The 23,349-nt window shown below is 37.9% G+C and overlaps 1 protein-coding gene across 4 annotated transcripts in view; it reads right to left on the reverse strand.

Annotated features, from left to right (window-relative positions):
- Positions 1 to 366: 366 nt before the first annotated feature.
- LOC126999945 (carboxypeptidase D-like) overlaps positions 367 to 23,349 on the reverse strand; it is a 43,963-nt gene continuing 20,980 nt past the window's right edge. For 2 of the 4 annotated variants that reach the window (XM_050863121.1, XM_050863122.1), the window contains 20 exons: positions 20,270 to 20,461; positions 20,002 to 20,087; positions 19,000 to 19,200; positions 18,164 to 18,397; positions 17,178 to 17,344; positions 15,592 to 15,856; positions 15,212 to 15,425; positions 13,885 to 14,044; positions 13,540 to 13,771; positions 11,303 to 11,411; positions 11,054 to 11,190; positions 10,045 to 10,229; positions 8,439 to 8,591; positions 7,979 to 8,169; positions 7,281 to 7,444; positions 6,921 to 7,055; positions 6,043 to 6,193; positions 4,663 to 4,926; positions 4,134 to 4,325; positions 367 to 2,779 (listed from right to left, as the gene is read on the reverse strand). In XM_050863121.1, the coding sequence (XP_050719078.1) occupies positions 2,673 to 2,779; positions 4,134 to 4,325; positions 4,663 to 4,926; positions 6,043 to 6,193; positions 6,921 to 7,055; positions 7,281 to 7,444; positions 7,979 to 8,169; positions 8,439 to 8,591; positions 10,045 to 10,229; positions 11,054 to 11,190; positions 11,303 to 11,411; positions 13,540 to 13,771; positions 13,885 to 14,044; positions 15,212 to 15,425; positions 15,592 to 15,856; positions 17,178 to 17,344; positions 18,164 to 18,397; positions 19,000 to 19,200; positions 20,002 to 20,087; positions 20,270 to 20,461 (3,539 nt within the window). In that variant the 3' untranslated portion in view covers positions 367 to 2,672. Of the gene's footprint in view, positions 2,780 to 4,133; positions 4,326 to 4,662; positions 4,927 to 6,042; positions 6,194 to 6,920; positions 7,056 to 7,280; positions 7,445 to 7,978; positions 8,170 to 8,438; positions 8,592 to 10,044; positions 10,230 to 11,053; positions 11,191 to 11,302; positions 11,412 to 13,539; positions 13,772 to 13,884; positions 14,045 to 15,211; positions 15,426 to 15,591; positions 15,857 to 17,177; positions 17,345 to 18,163; positions 18,398 to 18,999; positions 19,201 to 20,001; positions 20,088 to 20,269; positions 20,462 to 23,349 lie in introns of those variants that run through there. The other 2 variants (XM_050863123.1, XM_050863124.1) reach the window with 2 other exon arrangements.

A 23,349-nucleotide genomic window follows, 5' to 3' on the forward strand; every position in this document is an offset into this window, starting at 1 on the left:
CATAGTGTCATTCAAGCATGGCATTGAAACTCTTCACTGTAATCCTGACATCATTTGAGGAACACCCACTCGCAGTTCACCAGACACACATCAAGGTGTATGAAATATTTAATTTAATTTATTGATTTAATTTAATTTATTAATTTTATTCAATTTATTAAAATAATTTTACTTATTTAATTTATGTTGCTGTAAAATATCAACCTAACACAATTCCACCACTGAATGCATAGTAGTTAAACTTTCAAAAACTATGGTGAGGTAAAAAAAAAAAAAAAAAAAAAAAAAAAAAAAAGCCAGAAAATGCAAAGTAAAAATATTGACTTGTATATCATATAAAATGTTTCTCATCCGTCATATGATATCTCTGGGGAGTAATAATTTATTGTCATGCTAGGAGTGAGTTACAGGTAAGTAGTAAAGATGACAATGTTGGTCAAATCAATTAGAAAAGTGACTGGTGTGTTTAACAGACAACAGGCAGAATGTTGACAGCTGAGTAATGGGTTCAGAGGTGATGGGTGTTCATAACTGAGCAACCTAGCTACTGTATCCAATGGACATAATATTCTTCGTCCTTTAAATACTATTGAAAAAATCTAATGCGCCTATATATGAATTTTTGACAAAATTCCCATCCTTACTTTGTGAGCATTTATATTCATACTAGAACATAAGATGAATTAACCCCCTTTGACCGCAAAAGTTTTTCTCGGGAGATCCCCCTGAATGCAAAAGTCAGCGGAAAATTAACTTTGAAACTGAGAAAATGTCATAAAGGGTGTTTTGACAGAATATTTTCTGGCACACCCTGCTGTGAAATCCGTTACTTTCTAGGTTGTCGCATTTGGCTGGAATTCCAGGATTCCCCCAAAATTCCAACTTTTTACTGGTGCGACATACAAAAAAAATTATTGAAGAAAAGTTGCTCATTTAATCACGATGGAGTCTGTAACATATAGTTTATAATCTTTGACCTGGAAATTTACTGCCTACAGAGAGCCAAAGTTGCAGTTTGTATATTTTATCATTTTGGAATGAATCTCATTGAATAAAAGTTGTAGGAAAGCATCCTTATAACTCTACAGTGAATGAAGGATTCCAACACCATACTGACTGTCATCTCAGCCACTAAAGATGAAAATAAGTGTCCATGGCATTGTTATTCTTATTGGAATGAACTTTTAACACACAGGATTGGAATAGCAGATTAGATGGAATCAAGCATATGCATCTTATCACACCCTAATCTTAAACTCTTGTCTCACAACACTAACACTTATTCCTCACTTATAGTTCCTTTCTTTTGTACCTATCACCAAGAACAAGATACAACAACACTTGTCCAACATCCTCCACCTAAGTAGCTGGTTACCACAAGGAAGACATTCTCAAGCAGGACATTTTACATGGAGCCTGGTATAACTGAAACTCCAAATATCAGAAGTAATTTGTACCACATTAAACTTATTGCAATGAAGGATGAAGCCCCTTTGAATCAGACCATCTGTAAGTCTTATGCTAGACTCTGTCTAATTAGCACCTCAGGAGCCCCATGCTATGGAAGACTGCTGTATAATGTTGCATTTTGTGACTTCAACCTCATACATCCATACAGCTTTTAGAATAACTCCTGGTTTCATAATCAGGAAGACATTCAGTGCTGGGTCAGGAAAATATACAAGTTGTCCCACAAAAAAATCCAAGCTTGATTGGAAATGCTGTAGTGACTTTCTTGTGGAAGAACTGCTAATTCCTGTATAGGCATTTCACTGATTCCTTGAACTTTGATAATACAAGGACTTCTGATGAATACCCCTGATTGAGTGCTGATATTTCCATATATGCACTATAGTTGACCAGGGATGTGACTGTCTAATTATAGGTGTCTCAACCCTAACAGCACTGTTTACTTTTAATATACAAGATTATAGTTCCACAGGCATGCTACCCTCCTTGTTCTTCTGACCTCCATTTTCTATATCACTTTACACTGTTCCAAACCAAAAGTTTACCTTATAGGATGACACCAATTTGGAAGCCATGAAAAACTGCATCATTGAGTTATATATATATATATATATATAGATATATATATATATATATATATATATATATATATATATATATATATATATATATATATATATATTTAGAAAGATAGATATAGATAGACAGATAGATAGATAAATAATGACAAGAGATTAGTTACTATTGCAATAAATTCAATATGCTGCAAATTACAGCTGCAGTCAAAGTACTTTTCAGTTTTACCTTATACCATGAGCATTGTTATCTCCTATTTTCTATTCTTTTGTGCAATAGCATTAAGAGGAAAATAAGAATTTGAATTGCCAAACACTGTTGCATCCAAGAAAATCCTGCTACAAAAGGATCACTCTCTGGAAGAGAAAATTTATCACTGCCAAAACTGTATAAATTGTAAAATGTCTGACAATACATAGAAACAAAATTCTTAAAATCAACCATACAAATAATAAGTCTGAATTTGTTATTAATTTAACTAATTATGGCAAAAGAAATGTTAACTGCAAAGTGACCTAAAAGAGAACTGTGATCTTTATAGAAATGCAACAGTTAACAATAAAAACATTAAAATCTAATTGAGAGAATAAGAATTAAGATGAAGAGCTTCCAGTATGGTGGAAAAATCACCGTGCTGCTTTTTTGCTGGATACCACACTCTCTATGAAAAATTCTTCTTCCTCAGAGGAGCTGGACACCAAGTCGTGGTATGAATGCCTGTTTACACGCTTCTCTGTGGATAAAAATATGAATAAACACAAATGCTTTATGGCCCCCAAAATGTACATGAGTGGTGACAACACAAAGAATAAATGGCATGAATAGCAGTATAACAGCAAAGAAAGAATGGGGGCTCAAGTACCCTCACATCTTGACCAATTTAATGGATTCCTAAATATCTAGACCATATTTGCTATCCACAATTTGTCAATGCTGATGAATATGGTATAAACTATACATTCTGTGACTGTTAAGTGATTATGTAAATGGTTTATTTTTGTTTATCTTCAAGAAAAACAAGTCCTTTCCTACTTTTCTCATAACATGACATAACATAAAATACCCTAACCTAACTTGGTGGTGTATTGTAGAATTTAACAGTAGAAACAAAGGATTTACACAATTTCTTAACCCCTTGCATCTGATGACGCAGTATACGCGTCATTTCGTCTCTCGTAGCATATCCGAGTGACGCGTATACTGCGTCATGGTCATTTCAGCCAGTGTGTGTTTTATTTCTTCTCGGGTATAGTACTCGGATATGGGAAGGGCGCGCGATTTGACAGCTCGTAGTGAAGAGGTTAAATAACTAAAGTAGATTATTGGACAGAATGATTTGCATGCATAGTAGGTAAATAAGACCAAAGGATCAGGAAGAAAAGGAGTACTTTCTGTGGGAGTTATGTGTATGTGTACAGGAGAGTAGTACAGTTCTGAAAACATCCTACTGAAAGCCATCAAATCTTTGTGCAGTTGGACAATGGGCCTCCAAAAGCAAAAAGCTATTCAGTAGTAAAATGATGAAGCTACAACCAGAGCAAAAGATGAGTCTATTTAGGGAACAGAAGATGGAGGCAGCAGGGAAGCCTAACTGGCAGCTTTTTTATTGTCACCAATCAAAACTATGGATTTTGATAAATCTAGACAGCCTCCTCTTTTAATCTGGTGATTGATGAGCTAGTGTTGACAGGGTGTAATTAAATGCGAGGTAAGCTTGTTTAAGGGGGAGATGCAGGAGATGGAAGAATTTAAATATTTGGGAGCTGTGCTGTGTAAGAACATAAGAACATAAAAACGTAAGGAGTCTGCAAGAGGCTGTTGGCCTATACAAGGCAGCTCCTGTACATGGCGGGAGAAGTAAAGGAGAAGGCAGGCCATGAAGTAAATCAAGATACTCACTAGAGATAGAAATGCAAGCACAAAGATAAAGGGTTTCATCAAATAGTCTGGTAATTCTAAGGAGTACTTCTGTAAATTTTCTATTCACTAAGAGAGACAACTGTCTACCCTCTTATTTGGTAAGGGGGACCACTCAAAATCACAATATCACATACTTCATATCACAGAAGAACTAGGCTACTACTTACTCTTTATCTTTGGTCTTGTGCTCTGCCTCAAGAATTTTACATCCAATTCTTCATCTGAATCTGATGGAGAATCATTAAATATGTCAACAGAATGGCCTAACTGTTGGAACCCATACTTCTTCTTGCGTTGAGTCTGAGAGCGAAGTGACACAGCGCATATACAGCAAACCATCAGCAAGAGTGTCACAGAACCTGCATGGGAAACGAATGTCATTAAAATTTGCTCTGTGCATAATCAATATATGTAGATATCGCTTCATTTTTTTACAATTATTATACTTAATATTCCTTTTAATAGTTCAGGAATGCTAACATTTATTCTATCCTTACTTAAACTTATTACCCCCTGTAGCAATGAGTTTTAATTCAAGAAAATTCATGACCTTGCTTTGTATACAATTTAAAAGGAAAATAATTAATTCATACAGCCATTAGTATAAGGGAAACTGAAGCTGTTGTAGGTGGTCTAAAACATTTCAACTTTGTAAGCACTTTTCGCTCCTTATCTCCATTGGATACCAACACCCACCTGCAAGGAGCACGAATACCATCCTCGGCAAAGAGAGCACTCTGTCATCCTTTTTGAGTTCAAACATGACAGTGTTCCCATGCACCACCTGCACCAGCTTTGTATCACTGTAATAACCCTGCATGTCGACCATAATCACATGAGGCCTGGATGGAAGTGGCCTCCACCAGGCTCCGTGCTTTACGGATGTCACAACATGTGGTGAGTCCTTGACGTGAACTCTAGCCCCCATCAGTGGAACACCAGACAAATCAGTGACATAGCCTGCAATAAACATGGAATAAAAATGTGCAATCATCCCATCACATTGACAGACTTGCCATTCACAGCTTTGCAAATTTCTATAGTATCCTGCAAACATTGTTAGTGGGCAGTAAAAGGGTTCAAGGGATACCCTGCAACTGTGACTTGTATGTTACTGTATAATGATGGGCAAATTAGTTTATGACTGATGTTTTATGAGGTTCTTTAACATACCATAAAACATCCCCCAAAAATTGCACATCATTATACAGTAAGGCATGAGTCACTGTCTCAGGGTATCCTGTGTTTTCAGGTAATAAAAATGTGATTAGGGCATTTTTAATAATTACAAATGACAAAATGCATTAGGGCTAAATATTCAAAATACATTACAGTGTCTAATCTCATGGTATTAAACCCTCAGCCAATCACTCCAATGGCTCATGCACAGATCATGAGAGCAGTCATGTTGGTAAAAGTTATGGCACTATAAGTTATGGCTGCCCCTTCACTGCCCCTCTTTTGTATTTTAGTCATTTATAAGACAAAAGAACTGCCCCACCCTGCCCAGCACTGCCTGTATCCTTGCTACATACCCTCTCTTGTGATGACTGGTTACTCATTTAGTGGTGATGAGTTACTCACTTAATGGAGATAGATAGATAGAACTTACTAAACTACTTTATGCATATAAAAATTCTTGCAAAGTCATAGAGGTCCACTTTCAACCTGGGTCCAGCTTAACCTACTACACAGGTATTCAAGAGGCAAGGCACAGTAGATAAACTTGATTTAAAAATTATGAGAAATCTAACGCTAGAATGGCAATCATGGTAATCTACTGAGTGCACTTATGAGAACAAAAGAATCCTTCACATTCAGGCTAACCCATAACCTGTGTTGCCACCATGAGCCAAGTTGTAGATAAAAGTTAGCTTGTTACTGAAGTGATTACTTGTGCACTCTTGAGGCTCACCTTAGTGATGTGACAGTCTGAACCAATATGAATCAGAGGAGTAGCAACAGTAAAGGGTAAGCACTAAGCATAACAGAGATGTGTGTTACCCCTGTGGCTGATTCAACCTGCCACTGAGATGCTTACTCATACATTGACAAATAAAATAAAAGACTGCTTACCTTTGACACCCAATGATGGCATGTTGAGGAATTCTAGGAGCCCTGGCTTATGCTTCCTCCACAGCCGACTAAGAGCCTTGGGGTCAAGGGAACTACAACACCCAAAGTACACATTGAAAGCCAAAGTATCTGTGTACTTGTATAAATAATCCTGCAAAGAAGTGTGTGGATATATAGTACATGTATAGAGAGGAGAACAAAATACAAATTTACAAAAAGATTTGTACTCAAATCACTCAAACATGAAGGCATTTAGAGCTATGCAAAGAAATCAAACAAAAGTCTTAATGACTTTAAAAGTGGCAAAAATAAGAGGGTTTAAAACACTCAAGCTAAAGGAGGAAAGAATGATCAGTGAAATGGGCCCAGATGACTATGAATACATTATCCCCGAATGATGCCTTGCAGAAAATCAAGGTTTAAAGTAAGCAGTGGTGTTCAGGCTAAACAATGTGTGTTTCCTTAGGTCATTCATTCTTCTTAAAATGTTATTTCATCTTAACCTATTACATAATAAATCTCCATCATTCCTCTAATTCACACTTGTACACATTAGGTTAAGAAGTACACCAACTGCTTCCATTCTCAATCATCTATACACACTGCTCTTCATATATTGGGAAGACTGGAGACTTGATGTGGTCAGTTACTTGGGGTAAGTTCTCATGGGGGGACAGGGCATTTGAAATAAAGTTAGATGATAGTAAAGAAACACAAACTGTGATATGCAAATACTTATGAGATATTATTAACCTTACGACTGATGGAGTTGAGGTGATGCAGTATGTTGCAATAAATGAGTGGTGATGCATTATGAGACTGAAAATTTGTGTCTGTCAATGATTCCCCTGAAAAAAACATTCAAGTCTAACACTTACTATCATACTTCCGGTGTGTGGTTTTATTAAACCATCCTTAACTGTTCCATTGACAAGAGTGATATTTCCACATTCTGCAACTTCTTCAGGAAACTTTACTGCTTTAGCATATGTGGCTCCAAGCATCTGGAAAACCTGTAACAACAAAGTTAATAAACTGAAAACAGTGTGAAAAGATCTCATCCTTATTTAAGATATGCATGTTTCCTGCATAAAAGAAAACTTAAACTGGAGTAGGTAAGATCACTGTTATCATACCAATTGTAAGCAAGGAAGGGTAGGAGAGTCCACTCAAAGCAGACCAATTAAGAGATCTTAAGGAGGTTTAAATTATAAGAAGTAAACATCATAAAAACTTGCCTCAGCATCAACTGGAGGGAGCAAAGGCTGTAGTGGTGAGGAGTAGGGTACTGCCACTCCCTGACCACCTCCCCGCAGCACCAGTGCCAAGCTGAACTTGTGCTCGTCAGCCCAAGTACGAACAGCAGCCACCTCAGGTGGGTCTGACTCAGGTTTTTTTGGATCTGAAATCATCAATGTCAGTGAGAACAGTTAAAGTTTGGTTAAACACTTGCCTGCGCCATGATGGGCTGGGGCCGAATACCATCCAGGCCCCTCAAGCAAGCCTACCGGCACAGTAGGTGGAGACATAATAAAAAAAAATAAAAAATAAAAATAAATAAATAAATAATTTTTTTTTTATCTGAAGCTTAATGTTATCCCCATAGTGGCTCACTGTATTCTCATGAGGTGTGAATAGTTCAGAGAAATAAAATGAATCAAAATCGAGATGCGTAAAACTGTCACTATATCAGCATAATTTACCATTACATGCGGGAAACGATCTGCAATACTTTGAAAAAATCAGCATAATGTAATGTTCCAGTTAAGTGGGGGATTAGTGTGAATGGAGTGTACAAAATTGTAAAAGCAATCAAGGACAATATGGTTCTCTGCTTTGGGACTCTCTAGACAAAGAGGTGGATACGAATTGGATCTAAAGGAAGGTCCCAACCACACTATATTGTGTGCAGTTTCAGCATCTGAATATTACCCACCTCTTTCTGTGAAGCTGGAGTCCAGTTCTATTCCGTTGGCATTTTTGGTATTAATCTCGGAGTCACATTTGGTCTTGACTGAGGGAACTTCAGCAGTGCTGTCAGGATTGAGTGTTGGCACAAGATGGACACGGACACCATGAAGGATTCTGTCCACTGTGGCATCCTTGCCAAAATGAGACAACAAGTACCTGGAGAAAATTACCTATATAGTAAAGTTAACAAATCAAATTCCTGCCAAAGCTACAAGAAAGCAGTTGGAAGGAATAGTAAAATATGACTTATAGAAGGGAGGCCAGAGAAAGTTAAATAAGGGGTACTATATGGACAAAAACATGTGGCTATTTAAGCTGTGTTCCTCCCTTTAACCAAGATCATATAAACATCAATAATACACAAATCATTGTTTGATCATTTTTCTCCAATATACAGTGCATATAAATACAAAATAAGTACTTACTGGGCAAACTTTAGGACAATTTCTTTTGAAGCTCTGTCACTCTTCCCAAGACCTCCCACAATGGCAACAGAAGGTCTGGTGATGCTTTTCTTACCCATTTCAACATCAATCTCTAGTGCAATGATCTGCTTGTTCTGGACACTACGACCAATGCTGCAATGTATTTAGATAAGGGGTGAACATGAGAAATCAAGGTACCAATAGACAGTTTTGTTGATAGTTTCTCTTTCAATGGAGCAACAGTCAAGTTCAAGATTCTCTGTTACATCAATTTTCCAAGCATGCCTCTAAACCCAATGGGTCCCCAGGGGGTAACATTTATAGGTATGGATGCAAAGCACTGGATCCAGGGGAGATAAGTCGCTCTCTCTCTCTCACTCTCTCTCTCTGTTCATACATCGATCCATGAATCCATCTGTTCTATCCATATAAATAACCAAAAAAAAAAAAAAAAAAGAGAGAGAGAGAGAGAGAGAGAGAGAGAGAGAGAGAGAGAGAGAGAGAGAGAGAGAGAGAGAGAGAGAGAGAGAGAGAGAGAGAGAGAGAGAGAGCATCTTCTCCACCCTATGCACGTATTGGTAAACGAGAAAAACTAAATGACTATTGGAAGCCTCTCCTCATTAAAAATCTTTCTTGCATGAAAGTTCTGCAAAATCAAGCAGGATTGGACTTTTAAAAAAATATTTTAATATTACAATATTTACTGAGTATCTGCTTTTTGTATCACTCCTTCAACAAAATTTATCAGGAAAATTTTTGGGGCATCAAACAACTCGACATAAATAGTTACAACACAAGGACAGCCAGGTGTTTGGGTCTCTGTGAGGTCACTAACATCCGCTTCCAGAATGTTACAGTACTAAGCCCTCAACTGACTGCTGCTTGTTATATAGGATGGACCAAGACCTTGGGTGAACACCTATGTGCTACCAGTAGCGTGGGCAAGTCCAAGGTGATGATGTTTAAGACCAGGATTTGAGGGTAGAGTATAACACTATGGGAGTGGAAGCCAATGTCAGCCATGGAGATCAAACAATGGTTTCTGTCGAGTTGCTTGATGCCCTAACGTTTTTAATAAATTTTGTCAAAGGTGAGACTAATACATACAAAGCAAGTACTTAGCAAATATTGTAATATAAATAAAATATTTTAAGATGTCCAATTCTGCTTGATTATGCAGGACTTTCATACATGAAAGATTTTTAATGAGGAGAGGCTTCCCACAGTCATGATTAACTACATTTTTATTAACAATAGCATCTTTTATTGTGTTGGAGTGTAATTGCTACAAGTCCCAGAAAACAGATAATTTACGATAATTAGAAAAAAAAGTTCAAGCTTCATGGACCCAAAGACTTAGTCTGTGGTGACACCTGGTAAGAATGAATATAACCCACTCACACAAATATTCTGAATATGACATACCACTGAAAACAACAACAGGCCTGTTTTCTTTTTAGGCATACTAACTATGGTGAGATGTAAAGATACATCACTGAATTGAAGATCTTAACATCTCGGTAGCTCAACAACAGTACTGCAATGTGCTCTATAAAATATGAAACACTGAACATACCTAACTTAGAATATAAAAGAATGAGCATACCTGTAAGTCTTTGATATATGTGAGAAGTTTGACTGCAGCTTCAACAGATGGTCCTCTGTGGCATAATATGACCGATATACAACATCTGGGTCTTGTAAAGAGTCTAGAGTCAGGCTTTGTGGTGATTCCTTGTGTGCCTCAACAACAAACTTCACAGTTTTGTTTTCCAGGTCAAGGGTTGATATCTGAAATGCATCAAGCATTGCATGGCTTTGTACTCCTCAGCACATACACATACGAAAGATTGTACTTGACTATTAGAGCATACACACGGACTCGCATGGGCGGACAGGAGAGGAAGATGGGATGCTTGAGTGGACAATGAAGAGAGAAGTGGGGGGGATTGTGAGGGGAACAGTACTCATTTAGTAATAATATGGCTCCAATAGGACAAAGGAAAATCCTTCTTAAAATTGACCTTCCACTTGGGAAATTTAATCTGGCATCTACATGATTTGTGAAAAAGAAAGTGCAATGAGTGCTGCTTTCATTGTTGCACTAGAAGTACTGCAAAAATGTGTCTCTACTTCCTTGTAAAGCACTTTTATAGCCAGGCAAGGCTTTGAATGTGTGGTTGGAGTATATAATTATGGTGCATAAGAATGTTACAGGGCATAGTAACTAGTAGCCTGAGAAAGTAAAAAGCCTTCATGAAAGCTTCTCAGATCTTGAAGAAGGCACAGTAAAATAATATAAATATAAAATATAAAAATAAATATAAAATAAAATAAAACTAGCAAAGGTTAGTGTCATAGTTTAAAGAAAATTAAATTTCATTAGATTAGATTTTATAGTTTACTGAAACTTAAATTTCTTATGATTACCAGGGAAGAAGCATCAAACTTCTTCAATCAGCTAAATACAATCATTGAAGGCAGTGTGTGTTTCAGAACAAGCTTTTATTGTGACAAACTGGTTTCTTCTGGAATATGCCAAACCATCTAGCCTTTATTCTTTTTTTTATCCTATTCAATGCTAGCTAGAGCCTACACACAAAATAAAAGCCAACCTTAAGAGTGTGGGATCCTGTAGGAAGAAGTTTCCTAAAAGTGCCTTGGCTTCCCAGCTCAAGCTTCTGCCCATCCAACATCACAGAGGCGGAGACAATGGGAGAGCCCTTCTCATCCACAATCTGGCCTGCAACTCCTGTGAAAACCATAAAACTATCAAGTAATACAATATCTTTAGATAACTTTCATTTTACTGTAATAGAATGTGAAGTATTTTAGCAACTTCTCCACCATTCCCATTTGGTTACCTTGGTGTGCAGCATGAATGAAGGAGAGAAGGGAATCTTTATTTTGCTGCCACAGACTTTTTAAAGCCCACCCTGGGGGATAATTACAGCAGCTCACATGTGCGGCAACCTGTAACATCACCATAATGTCAAACATGGTCACAAAAAATTGTCTTTTTTCTACAATAAAGGAGGCAGCTTTGCAGTCTGCATGAGAACTTATTGTGCCTTAGGGTTAGCATGGCAACTTTTTGCATAAAGTGTAACTCTCCTGGCATGAGCAGGCAGTGTAGGTTAGAGAGTTTTGTACATTTTGCAGAGAGGTACACCCTACTACTACTCCCAGGGAATGTATTGCTAGCATCTGTACTCCATCAGCAGCCAAAAAAGTTGAATGTAAATCTGACTTTTCCTCCTATTTTGCTTTGTGGTCTGACATTGTGCTGGTTTTCAGTATTTTATATATGTGGGAAGTGCTTGGATATGAAAACTGCTCATGTCTTAGTAACAAAGAAATTTGTATACATAAAAGCTTGAAGCTACACTTGTAACTTGAAAGCTACTATCAACATTGTCTTATCCCTCCCACCAAAGCTTTCTGGGAGACCATGTAAGGTACCAAAAAGGACAATTAAGCTTCTAAGGAGGCAGGATGATAACTTAAGGAAAGGAATATTAATTTACTAGCTGGAGTCTTCCTTCATGTAGTCGATGATATGCTGCATCATGACCTTGGGTACAACACTTATCATGTTTAAAAAAAAAAAAAAAACTTAAATGACTCACAGTTAGAAAAGAATCCAGTTTGCAAAAAATATCAAGATTGGACCGTTAATCCCGAGGATACGGGTGCTGATGTGTTATATAACTACACCCTTTGTCAAAGCGTTAAGGCATTTTGACATAGTGTTCAGTTTACATAAAAAATGGGTTAAGTCACTGTTTTCAGAACCAATCAATGATGTAGGGTGGAGGATGGCTGTATGTAATATCTGTGAAGATACAAATGATCCTTTGTAGGTTCATGAAATTTGTCTCATTACATTTTGATATAGGAGCTTAAAAAAATTACATCCTTTACAGACTATAATTTTCAGACACTTTGTAAAAAATACCATGGAAAAGTATTAGGGAGGTCAATAATTTACATTGATGAAAGCTTGAGTATTGTTTCTAATGAAAGAAAAAATCATTTGCCACATGTCAGATTTCATAGTTTTTTTTTTTTATTTGTAAATTTCCTCTACACAAAAAAATTACCTGTTATTGCTCTTTCATATGACAAAACACTAAATGTAATGGCACTTATAATGTAGGCAGAAAAGTAGTTGAAAAAAAAAAAAAATCCACTTTTCGAGAAAATGGGTGTGAAATATTTCATTCTTATCCCCTGTACTGTGCCAATTATATCTGTTTGATTAACATGAAACTTTTACATGAAATTGCCTGTGCCTTCTATGCACTATTAAATTACATGAGGCATCTGGTTTCCCCTTCAAAAAGGTACCATTCGCTCTAGGGCAGGGAAGGTATCAGGAAGCGCTACCTCCTTTAACGTCGCCAGATTCAGGCAACTCTTTCCAAACTAAATAATGAGCTGCTAAAATATTTAAGCTTGACATTCTTTATCATATTTCTCTGTCCTCTTCCTCTAGATCTTGGGGTTTGCATGCCAGCTTCTCTTTTCATCCATTAATAACAGAGTCATTCAAGGTGGAGTCATGATGCTTTGAAAGATGCCAAGCGTCAAAATGAAACCTAAAAAAAGTGCACTATGTGTGTTGAGCCCTCGCACACAAAATATGCATATATGCTCTATACATGGCCATCCAAGGCCCTCAGATATGTTTAGCATCTGTGAGAGAGAGAACTAATGGAGACAATTCCAAATGCCTAACCTGCAGGAAGCTGACTTAGCAGTTAACCCGGAAGCAGCGACAGGCCAAATTCGTGGCTTTGCCTTGTAGCAGCGACGGGCCAAATTTGTGCCATGATTTAAACCCCAAAAAATAGATGATACATAATTTGATCACAATTGCTTTGATATATATTATGAAATGGTTTGTGTGAGGGGTGTTTTTTCTCATTTTTCTCGCTTGGAGGGACCATTAAGAAACATGATTCCCGCTGCTACCGGGTTAAGATATGAAATTTTCTGGAGGCTAAGAATGTTTAGAATGGAAGAAAAGGACAGTTGTGTGTAAAATTGGAGTAATACTTCAAATAGAAAGGTAAATCTAGTGGCATGTCATACATACCGTGAGAACACCTGGCATGTTAACATAAGTGTATTCCAGGAGGGAGTTTTTGTACACCCCAAGAGCTTGACCATGAATTATTCCAGAGGGAGCCTTTGAGTTCAGGGCATGGCAAGGGTTTTCACTCTGCAGCATGGTGGGGTGAGTCTGAGCATAGGACTCGGTCAAAAACTGGAATATGGCCTCATCTGGTGTGGTGGACGGATTTGCTGATGGATCATCATGGGGGAACCTGTATCATGGAGAAAATGTTAAACATCCCTAATCAACAGGAAAAAACTCAAGAATGCTCTGATGATATCATTTCAAAGGTAAAAATGGTTAAAATATTTTGACATTACTAACCTCATAAATATTCCTCCAGACTCAAGAGACAAGATGGCATGAGGCTGCACTTGACTGATCATCTTCATCATGGCATCAGCATAGATGTTACTAACTTCTGGAGTAAAGGCACCACCTACTTCACTCTGAAGTTCTTTTGGTTTGCTGTAGCCACACATTCCTGAAATATTTAAAAAGTTTCATTATTTATAAAATTCAGTCATTAGACCACTCCATTTTTTACACAAGCTGAGTGACCAACTCAAAATTAAAACAAACAGCATCAAAGTATGAGTTAAAACAGTAATTTTTAAGTTATGAAGAAGGTGTGGAGTAATGAAATGTGTGAAACACAATAGATTCAGGTGATGCAGATATTCCACTAGGATATAAATACAGGTGACAATGTTGTCAAAGTCCAATAACAATTTAATGTAAGAGAGTATGGAAATAACAGCAAGGGGAGTAGATTGAGGAGTGTTATAATGAGTGAAATATGGCACTGAGATGGTTTGGATAGCTGATGAGAATGGATATGAATGATTTTGAGAAGAGAGTGTATGGAGGTAAGCCTGAGGGAGTTTCATGAGACTACCAGTGAAATGGATCAATAGAGTGAAGGAGTATTGGAAAGAGTTGACAGGCAAGGGAATGAATGTGCTGAGAGGGAGTGCCAGAACAGGGTAAAGGGGAGGGGGGGGGGGGGGGGCTTCTTCTACGGCCACCTCTTTGAGGGAGGTTCCTGAGAAGACAGGATGTTAAAAACAGATGGCCTGATGCCCAGTGTAAGTAATTTCAAACTACGGTACAGAAATGTTCAAGGCAACTAAATGCATAATGTTCACCATCCCTCAGTGGTCTCGTAGTTACAGGATATAGTGGTTAGAATTTTACATGAGAAGGATTACTCTACTGATACCGATATCCAACATTTAAAGGAAGCGCTGGAGGTATACACTTTGGCTGCTAGAAGCCTATGTACTCATCATTGTTTCACTGGCCCCTGAGCCTGTGGTAGATAAGAATCCATTATGCTGAGAAAAATGGCAAGTGTGACATCCAGGTTACTACAGTTTACCTTGCCCAGGCTTCCCCAGGTAACCATTTGTTGATCACCCTGAGAGGGAATATGAACAGCTGGGTCACACCTGGGTGGGATGCACACCCAGGCCTGGATTCAAACCTAGACCCATGGGATCAAAGCTAGGCGTGCTAACCATTAATTTAAACTACATTTAATACAACCCCTAACTTTAAGCTCATATTTTTAATGTTCAAAGAAATCCCCATACATTGAAAAACACAGTAGTTACAATATAAATGCAGAAAAAGTACAGCTTCTCATTACCTGGCTCAGCTCTGTCAAAACCATCAGTGTCAACAGCAGGTACCAGGAATATCTTGGTGTTCTGGAGCAATTTTTGGATTTCTCTGTCCTTTTTAGCCCACCCAGAGGCCAGATGACGAGCAAGACGCAACACCAGCTCCCGTCCAACCGGCTGTGACCCATACAGGCCGCCAACCACCATCACACGGACACGAGTATCCACACCAGCCTCCACCTATGAAGGGAAGTCAAAGTTGATTTATTTGAATGTATTTTTAAGACAAACAAACTGAAGGATACATGTCTACATCTTCCACTTGATGTCATAAAAGGTACCTAAAAGATGGAAAACATGGAACCTGCCTTTCAAGGGGATAATAAAGGTTTCATTGGATGCTTACCACTGTGCCCATCTGAAGGGCATGCAGCTTCATGCTCCATTCGTTATCATTGGCCAGAAATTCTGCAATATCTGGGTGTTGGTTCTCAATCTCTGCCATAGATATATTTACTTCAGAGTTATTGAGGTATCTTTCCCCAAGATTTTCAGCTAAATCAAAGTCCTCTTGCTGTGACCACGTGGAGGAATTGTCAGTCCTGAGTGTGAAATTTTCTTTGGCAGCCCAAAGACGTGGCACCTCCACAAGGCGACTCTGGGCTTCGTACCTGAAATATATTTAATAATGACTATCACAACTGAAAGAAATTATTGTATATACTCTGTATGTTCAAATGGATTAGAAAATCAGTTGTTAAAAATAAATAATTAAAATACATTAATGATGTATTCAATATTATCTCTTCCCTCACCTACATCTTCAACATCTTTTTCAAGTCATCACTTTTTCATCCTTAATCTCCTTATATGTAATATTTACATGTCATACACTCTCCATAAAATCACAATTCTGCATTCTAATATATCAAAACCACTTAAATGAATTTTCCTTTACCCATTCCTCACTCAGCATTCAATACTTCTTGTTCCAGCATTCATACCACATCCCCTGTACACCTTTTCAGTACTCACACCATTCCATCTAATGAAATCACATTCTCTCCAATTGAATAATTTTTGCTGTATGTATCCTAGTGTTTGGGGACACATTTTATGCCCATGTTTAAGAGGCACAGGTCAAAGTTAGCATAGCTAAACTGTTCTTCAATTCTCTTTTAACCTTTTTACTGCGAAATACACACAGCTCCGCTGTTTTTTTTTTTTTTTTTTTTTTTTTTTTAACGTTCTGTCTATGGAGCTAGTATAGGCTTTCTTGATTGGGCCTGCTGGTTGGTCACACCCCATTATGGTGCACATAACTATTTTATAGTGGTGCCATCTTGCTTTGGCCCAAGAAGCCACCCAGAGCTCATTTTCTATCCACTCAAGAGAGTTTGTCTAGAGCCTGGGTTGATGGGTGGTCATACAGGCAGCATGTGGATAGTATTAGGCCACTCATGTGTGATATGTGGGTGTATTCTATGGCCATAAAAGATAGGATTTTCAGCAGAAAAATAGGTGCAAGCCAGGAACACACCTGCTTCTGCATACATCTACACCAGGTACTCGCCATTCTTATCCACTCCAATTGCCGCTTACCACTCTCAATCATATAATCCATTACTATAACTCATCAGACAATTATTTAACTCTTACAGTACTTTTTCACCATTCTTGAGTTAATTGCTTAGTGGGACATACCCACACATCCATGCATGTGGGTTCACTGAAGGAAAATAGAATTCTAACTCTGATATTTGAAACTTGCATCTTGACAATACCCAAGGTATGTTTAGCTCAAATGGCAATAACAAAAACAGGCCATCCACTATAATCAGTTGATTTAAACTCATGCACCTCCTGCTTATAGAAAAATGACAGCTCACTCCATCACTTCAACAGATTTTCTAAACCATCAGACATTAAGGGAAACCTGATTACTGAAAAGCATCTCAGAGGAGGAGTTCTAGTAAAAGGAAAAAGACTTACCCTTCAGCATGGACTGTCATGAAATGTTTCCCGGGCACAAGCAGCCTCCAGTAATCACCATCAGTGGCAGAGGTGACATCATGATTAATGCCAGCAATGTTGATTGTTGCGTTGTTGATTGGGCGGCTATTGACATCCATTATAAAGCCTGTCACTCCAGTGTGTACCTGTGGGATTAGGGGTATCATCAAATCAATGCAGATATGTTTTTTATAAGAAAAATCATGCCATGTAAGATCTTTCTATTTATCAATTCCAATGCCCTGCTCCCTCCAGAAACTCCTCCTGAAAGGAAGACCATGGAATAAAAATCTCCCATTTTCCCTCTTCATAATATGTTTCTACTACATTCACACACCCATCTTTCTCTTATTTTGATATTCCTCAGTTCTGTTGATTCACTTAACTGGTGGCCTCCCTACCATCCCTGCCCTCCCATTTGAATCTTATATGAACTCTTAACAAAACTGCCATTCTGAATTCTTATAAATCTAAACCCTCTTAATCCCCATAGTATCATGTTTCTATATACCCATGCTGAGGTGTTCTCATGCCCAGTGCCAAATCCATATAAAGTGGACTCTCCAAATTAGTGGATGAATGGATTAAGGGAAGATGCTGTGATGGAAAAGTGTCAAACATTTTAAGGAAAGGCTGGGCAATTATAGATATGTAGATGAGACAATACAAGTGTGGCTCAGGCCCTATATCTTATAACTAGGTAAGTACACACACACACACACACACACACACACACACACACACACACAGACACATATGGACAAATACAAATTGGGAGACAGGACTGTCCGAGCTTGAGCTCAAGCCCTGTATACTACAAATAGGTAGATACACAGTATATAAACATAATATTCTTCAGTCCCATTAAGTTTACTTAAAAAAAAAAAAAAAAAAAAAACCACTAATGCAGCTGGTATATATGACAGCTGACTATATCACTAAGTGGCCTTATGATATTATCATACCTGCTCCATGTATGACAGAAGGGAGTTTTTGTTTTCCATCCAAAACTCTGGTAATGCATGTGCAGGAGGGTATTTGCAACATGCCACTTCAACAGTAATCTCGAAACAATTTGAATGTAAGTAGTTCCAATCCTGCATGCCTCCTGATACACTGTACCAGCTGGCACCATTGGTTATTCCATCATTGAACACATCATGCTGGCATGATCTTCCCTTAGGCATAAACGGATGAGCCTGAAATACAAGTACAAGATAATGTTATAAAGAAATGTGATGGAGGAGGCAAGAGAGATGACAGGGAGCCTCCTATGATCAAGAATTTTGGGCAGTATAAGAAATCAACCCACTATTGTACCAGGTAATGTAATCTGGGAAATGATCATGATAAGAGTGGGCTGCAAATGGTGATAAAAATCTATGGAGTTAAAATAAAGTTAATAATTGAAAGCCATTTGTAAAAAAAAAAAAAAAAAAAAAAAAAAAAACTGCTGTTTTATTGGGTTTTGCATACTCTTACAAGTGAGGATGGCCACATACTGGGCAGAGAGAAATTAGGTCAACATTAACATGCTGAATAAGCTAAGTAAACAAAAACAAACGCAACTTGCCACCTCTTAATATGTTTGTTCCACCAGATGGACGGCACGATTCCTAGACTTATATCTGTATCTATCCTCTATTCGATGAAGACCGGCTAATCAGTGAAGCATGAGCTCTCCAATTTTGTTTACAGTAGAAAGTCCTATTCTAGGCCTCCCAGCTATGAAAAGCATCACCAACAAACCACAAACATACTTGACTTATGTGAAGGACATTAAATAACATCTTGTACTCACAAAGGAATATGCTTTAGCCAATTTCTTGAAAACTTCATCATCTGGGCTCATACTGTACTTTCCATCGATGTTCTGGGGGTTATCATCCCATGGATAGTTGGCAACCAGAGAGCCACCATGCAAGTTGGCAGAGAGCACAAAGGGATACTGTTTGATCCACTTCATTACAGCCAAAGTCTCAGGCTGTCTCTTGTAACCTTCCTGAAGAACAATACAATTTTAATAAGGGAATGATAAAAAATATAAAAAATGTACATCAATAATACCATTTTAGCAATTAGATCAAATATAATGCAGTGGGACCCAAATCTGCAACCTCAATCTTCCGTGTCATAGAAGCTATTTCTTTTTAGTCAATCCTTACAAGATATAGCAGAACATGGAGATGTGCTAAAAATCTACAACTTATACTATCCTTAAAAGTTTATCATAGCCTTGATGTGACGGTGGGAGGACAAAACTATGGAAGAAACTGACGAGTCTTATCTCACCCAGGCTTAGTACATGTTGAGGTATTATATGTTAATAAATGTTGAAGATCATTATGAATCAAATATCCTAGAAGGCTTGCTTTCACTGACCTTTTTATCAGCTTCATGAAAACAGAAAATATATAATGCAATAAATTTTCTTTATTATGACTTAATTTCATAAGTAAAAAAAAAAAAAAAAAAACAAACACAAAGATGAGCAATGTTTTCTTTTCAGTTACATTTTCATAAGAATGTACTTGAATTATATGAAACCATCAAAGCTTTTTTTACAGAGAAGCAAAGTAAAAGTATCATGTTTTTTCATCTGATATAGACAGAAAATCACACTGCAGTGCTGCCTGATGCCTATATACAAAATTTAAAAATTTCCATTGGTTGACATTGTATTGCTAGAGGGTTCAAATGAAAACCATCCTAATAAAATTAAAGAAAAATCATAGAAATATGCTAGTGACAGTTTGCTATATATTAAGGTCTGACCACCAAGAAAGAAATTACAAATTGTTACCTTATTAGGAATGAACTGATCGGGAAAGTCTCGGTTAAGATCCACTCCTTTGGCATTATTTCTACCAATCAATCCACCACAAGTTCCTGCAAGAAAAAGCAAAGTACTGTTTCACTATAATTGATAGATTTTTATCAACAGATCTACACAAATAACATAATTCAAGCATAAAGGAATGTTTCCTCCAAGATATTCCATATACATCCTCTTATAAAATACAATAAAAAGCAAACTATTCCTTGCATGAGGAAATTCTTCATAGTCAAACCTTCAATGGAGACTTCAAAGCCATCAGGGTTCATGGTAGGCATGATATGTATCCTTGTAGTGTTAATGAGGGTGGTAATCCGTGAGTTCTTGCCAAAACCTTCTAGCAAATACTGCATCAGAAGAAGGAGCACCTCACGGCTAATCACCTCATTCCCATGCATGTTTCCAATGTATTTGAATTCTGGCTCTCCTGTAGAAAGAAAAAAGGAGATGAAAGTAGAGTGAGGGATAAAATCCATAGCAAGTTAATTTAGAAAGTGAAGATTTTTTTTTTTCTTCATTCATCTTTGACGCCTGCTACTAGGAGCTCCCACCAGAGGATGGCCACGGCCGAAGAGTTTCCATCTCTCTCTATCCAGACACTCCCTCCTTGCCTGGTCAAAGTTTCTCAAGGATCTTTCACCCCTCTCCCTGACATACTCCTGTACCCTATCTCTCCATTTCACTTTAGGTCGTCCTCTAATATTCCCTCCCTCTATCTCACTCACATACACCCTCCTGGTCATCCTACTCTCCTCCTTTCGCTCCATGTGACCAAACCACTTTAAAGTCTGTCACCACTTTTTCCCCCACTCCACACTTCTTCCCTTCACCCACGTGACACCTTCCAAAACGCTCATACACACTTTCATTACTCATTCCATCGATTCTACTCACACCACATGCACTCATAAAATAACTCATTTCCACTGCCTGCACCCTAGACCTCTGACTTTCATTCCAGGCCCATGTTTCGCTTGCATATGTGAGGGTTGGTACTATTACTGTATTTCTCAAATCCCTCTTTACCTCCATGCTCACACTTCTGCCATTCATGATACTTCCCCGAGACCCTACCACTTTTCTTCCTTGCAATGCCCTTTCTCTTGTATCTCCTTCTGTACCACCATGCTTACACATAACTGATCCAAGGTACTTAAACTCATTAACCCTTTCACGCATCACGACGCAATTGGTGGCAAAACGGAATCATCTACATGAGCTTTTGACTCGAATCGCGTCAAAAAAAAAATGTAAAATTCGCCAAAAAATAAATTATCTTTCAGAATCACGTCAAATTTTTTTGTGTCAAAGATCCAAGCTAGACCTATAAAATAAACTAATTGTCAACTCTCTCGTGCCGTTGGACGTGAAGCGATAATTGCCCATGGTTTAGTTGCCTCTCAGCAAGCAGCGTGACTGTCGTCCCTTTAAATTGTTTTTTTCAGAGTCGGTAAACTTCGTTATTTATTTGCATTTCTTGATATTTTTTTCTTCCATAAGGCAGAATAATCTCTTCCAAAACCAACGATATATAATAATGCCAGGAAAAAAGAATACTCGTGGGTGAAATCGATAAAATTTTCGCCGCACAGTCAGGCCATTCCGCGAGGCCCCCTAGGGAGCCCCAGACGGATGTCACAGTGGAAAGAGAAACTTATTAAACTTTTGGTGCATGAAAGGGTTAACCTCCTCCATTTCTTTACCATTCAAAAATATTTTGCATTCTTTTGAACATTCAATTCCCACTCTATATGGGCATACAAAATCCACAACCTCACTTCTACTCCGCTCACAAACCATCACTTTACTTTTGTTGACATTTACTTTCAGCTTTCTTTTTTTACATACGCTATCAAAAACACTGAACAAATTTTGTAAGTCACTTTCATTTTCTGCAATGAGCACTGTCATCAGCAAATAAGACTGAATTCAGCAGCCACTTCTTTCCCTCAGTGTACATTTTTACTCCAACTTCACCAACTCTGCCCTTCATTTCTCTCATAACACCATCCATATAAATACTGAACAACCATGGTGACATGACACACCCCTGCCTCAAGCCCATTTTTATCTCAAAATGTTCACTTGTTTCTCCACTAATTTTGACACATGCAGATGCATCCTCATAGAAAGACTTTATTGCATTAAGCAGTTTTCCTCCCACACCATATATCTTTAAAACGTCCCACAATGCCAGCCAATCGACTCTTGTCATAAGCTTTTTCTAGATCCATGAAGGCAGTGTGTATTTTTTTCCCTTTTGCTAATATTTTTTCTCCTATCATCCTGAAGGAAAATATCTGATCCACACATCCCCTTCCCTTCCTGAAGCCTTTTTGTTCTTCACTGGTTTCTTAGGGTGGTGGGGGAATGGAATAGACTCAGCAATCACAGAGTTAGTGCAGGGACGATAGCTTGTTTTAAGAGTAGACTGAATAGCTACATGGACAAGGATGACGGGTGGCAGTGAGGTGTGGGTGCAGTAAGGAGACAGGGTACTGGAGCGTACGCCCGTACCGAAGGTAAACGAGGATCAAGCCTCTACCTGTAACCCCTGAAACTACACCTCACCCATCGTGAGTAGTGGGGGGGATTCTGGAGCTGCCCTGTGTAGGCCACTCAGCATCTTGCAGTTTCCCTTTGTTCTTATGTTTTCTGTAAGTCTTTGCACCCTCTCTATTATGACTTTTCCATATACGTTTCCGGGTATACTCAGCAGACTTATACCTCTATAGCTCCCACACTCCCCTCTCCTACCCTTTCCCTTGTAAACTGGGACAATGATGGCTTCTGTTCAGTCAGCTGGCACCCCCCCCCCACCTCCCATCCCATTGCACATATCTTGACCATCCATTTAGTAACTACATCTCCACACTTCAACATTTCTGCTGTAATTCCATCAATTCCTGCTGCCTTTCCTTTTTTTTTTTTTTTTATTGCTTGATTTACTTCTTCATATGTTATATTTTTTTCTTTATATACTCCTCCTTTACCTCCACTCAAAATTACTGCTGTTACAACTGCTGGACCTCCATCTTCAAAATTCATTAAGTTTTAGAAATATTCTCTCTATCTCTCTTTCACAGCTTCCTCATCTTTCAACATCTTTCCATTCTCATCCATAACTTCACTTCTTTTACTTGGGGAGATATTTTCTACATTTCTTTTTTTTTTACTTCTTTCCAATATGATTTTGTTTCCTTTATAATTTTCACTTTGTCTTTTTCCAGTCTTCATCAACTTTCTTCTTACTTTCTTTTATTGCTTGTTTTAATTTCATTTTGCATTCTTTATATTTCTTTTTTCTTTCCCTTT

Source organism: Eriocheir sinensis, chromosome 17, assembly GCF_024679095.1.
Source record: "Eriocheir sinensis breed Jianghai 21 chromosome 17, ASM2467909v1, whole genome shotgun sequence".
Lineage (NCBI taxonomy): Eukaryota > Metazoa > Arthropoda > Malacostraca > Decapoda > Varunidae > Eriocheir > Eriocheir sinensis.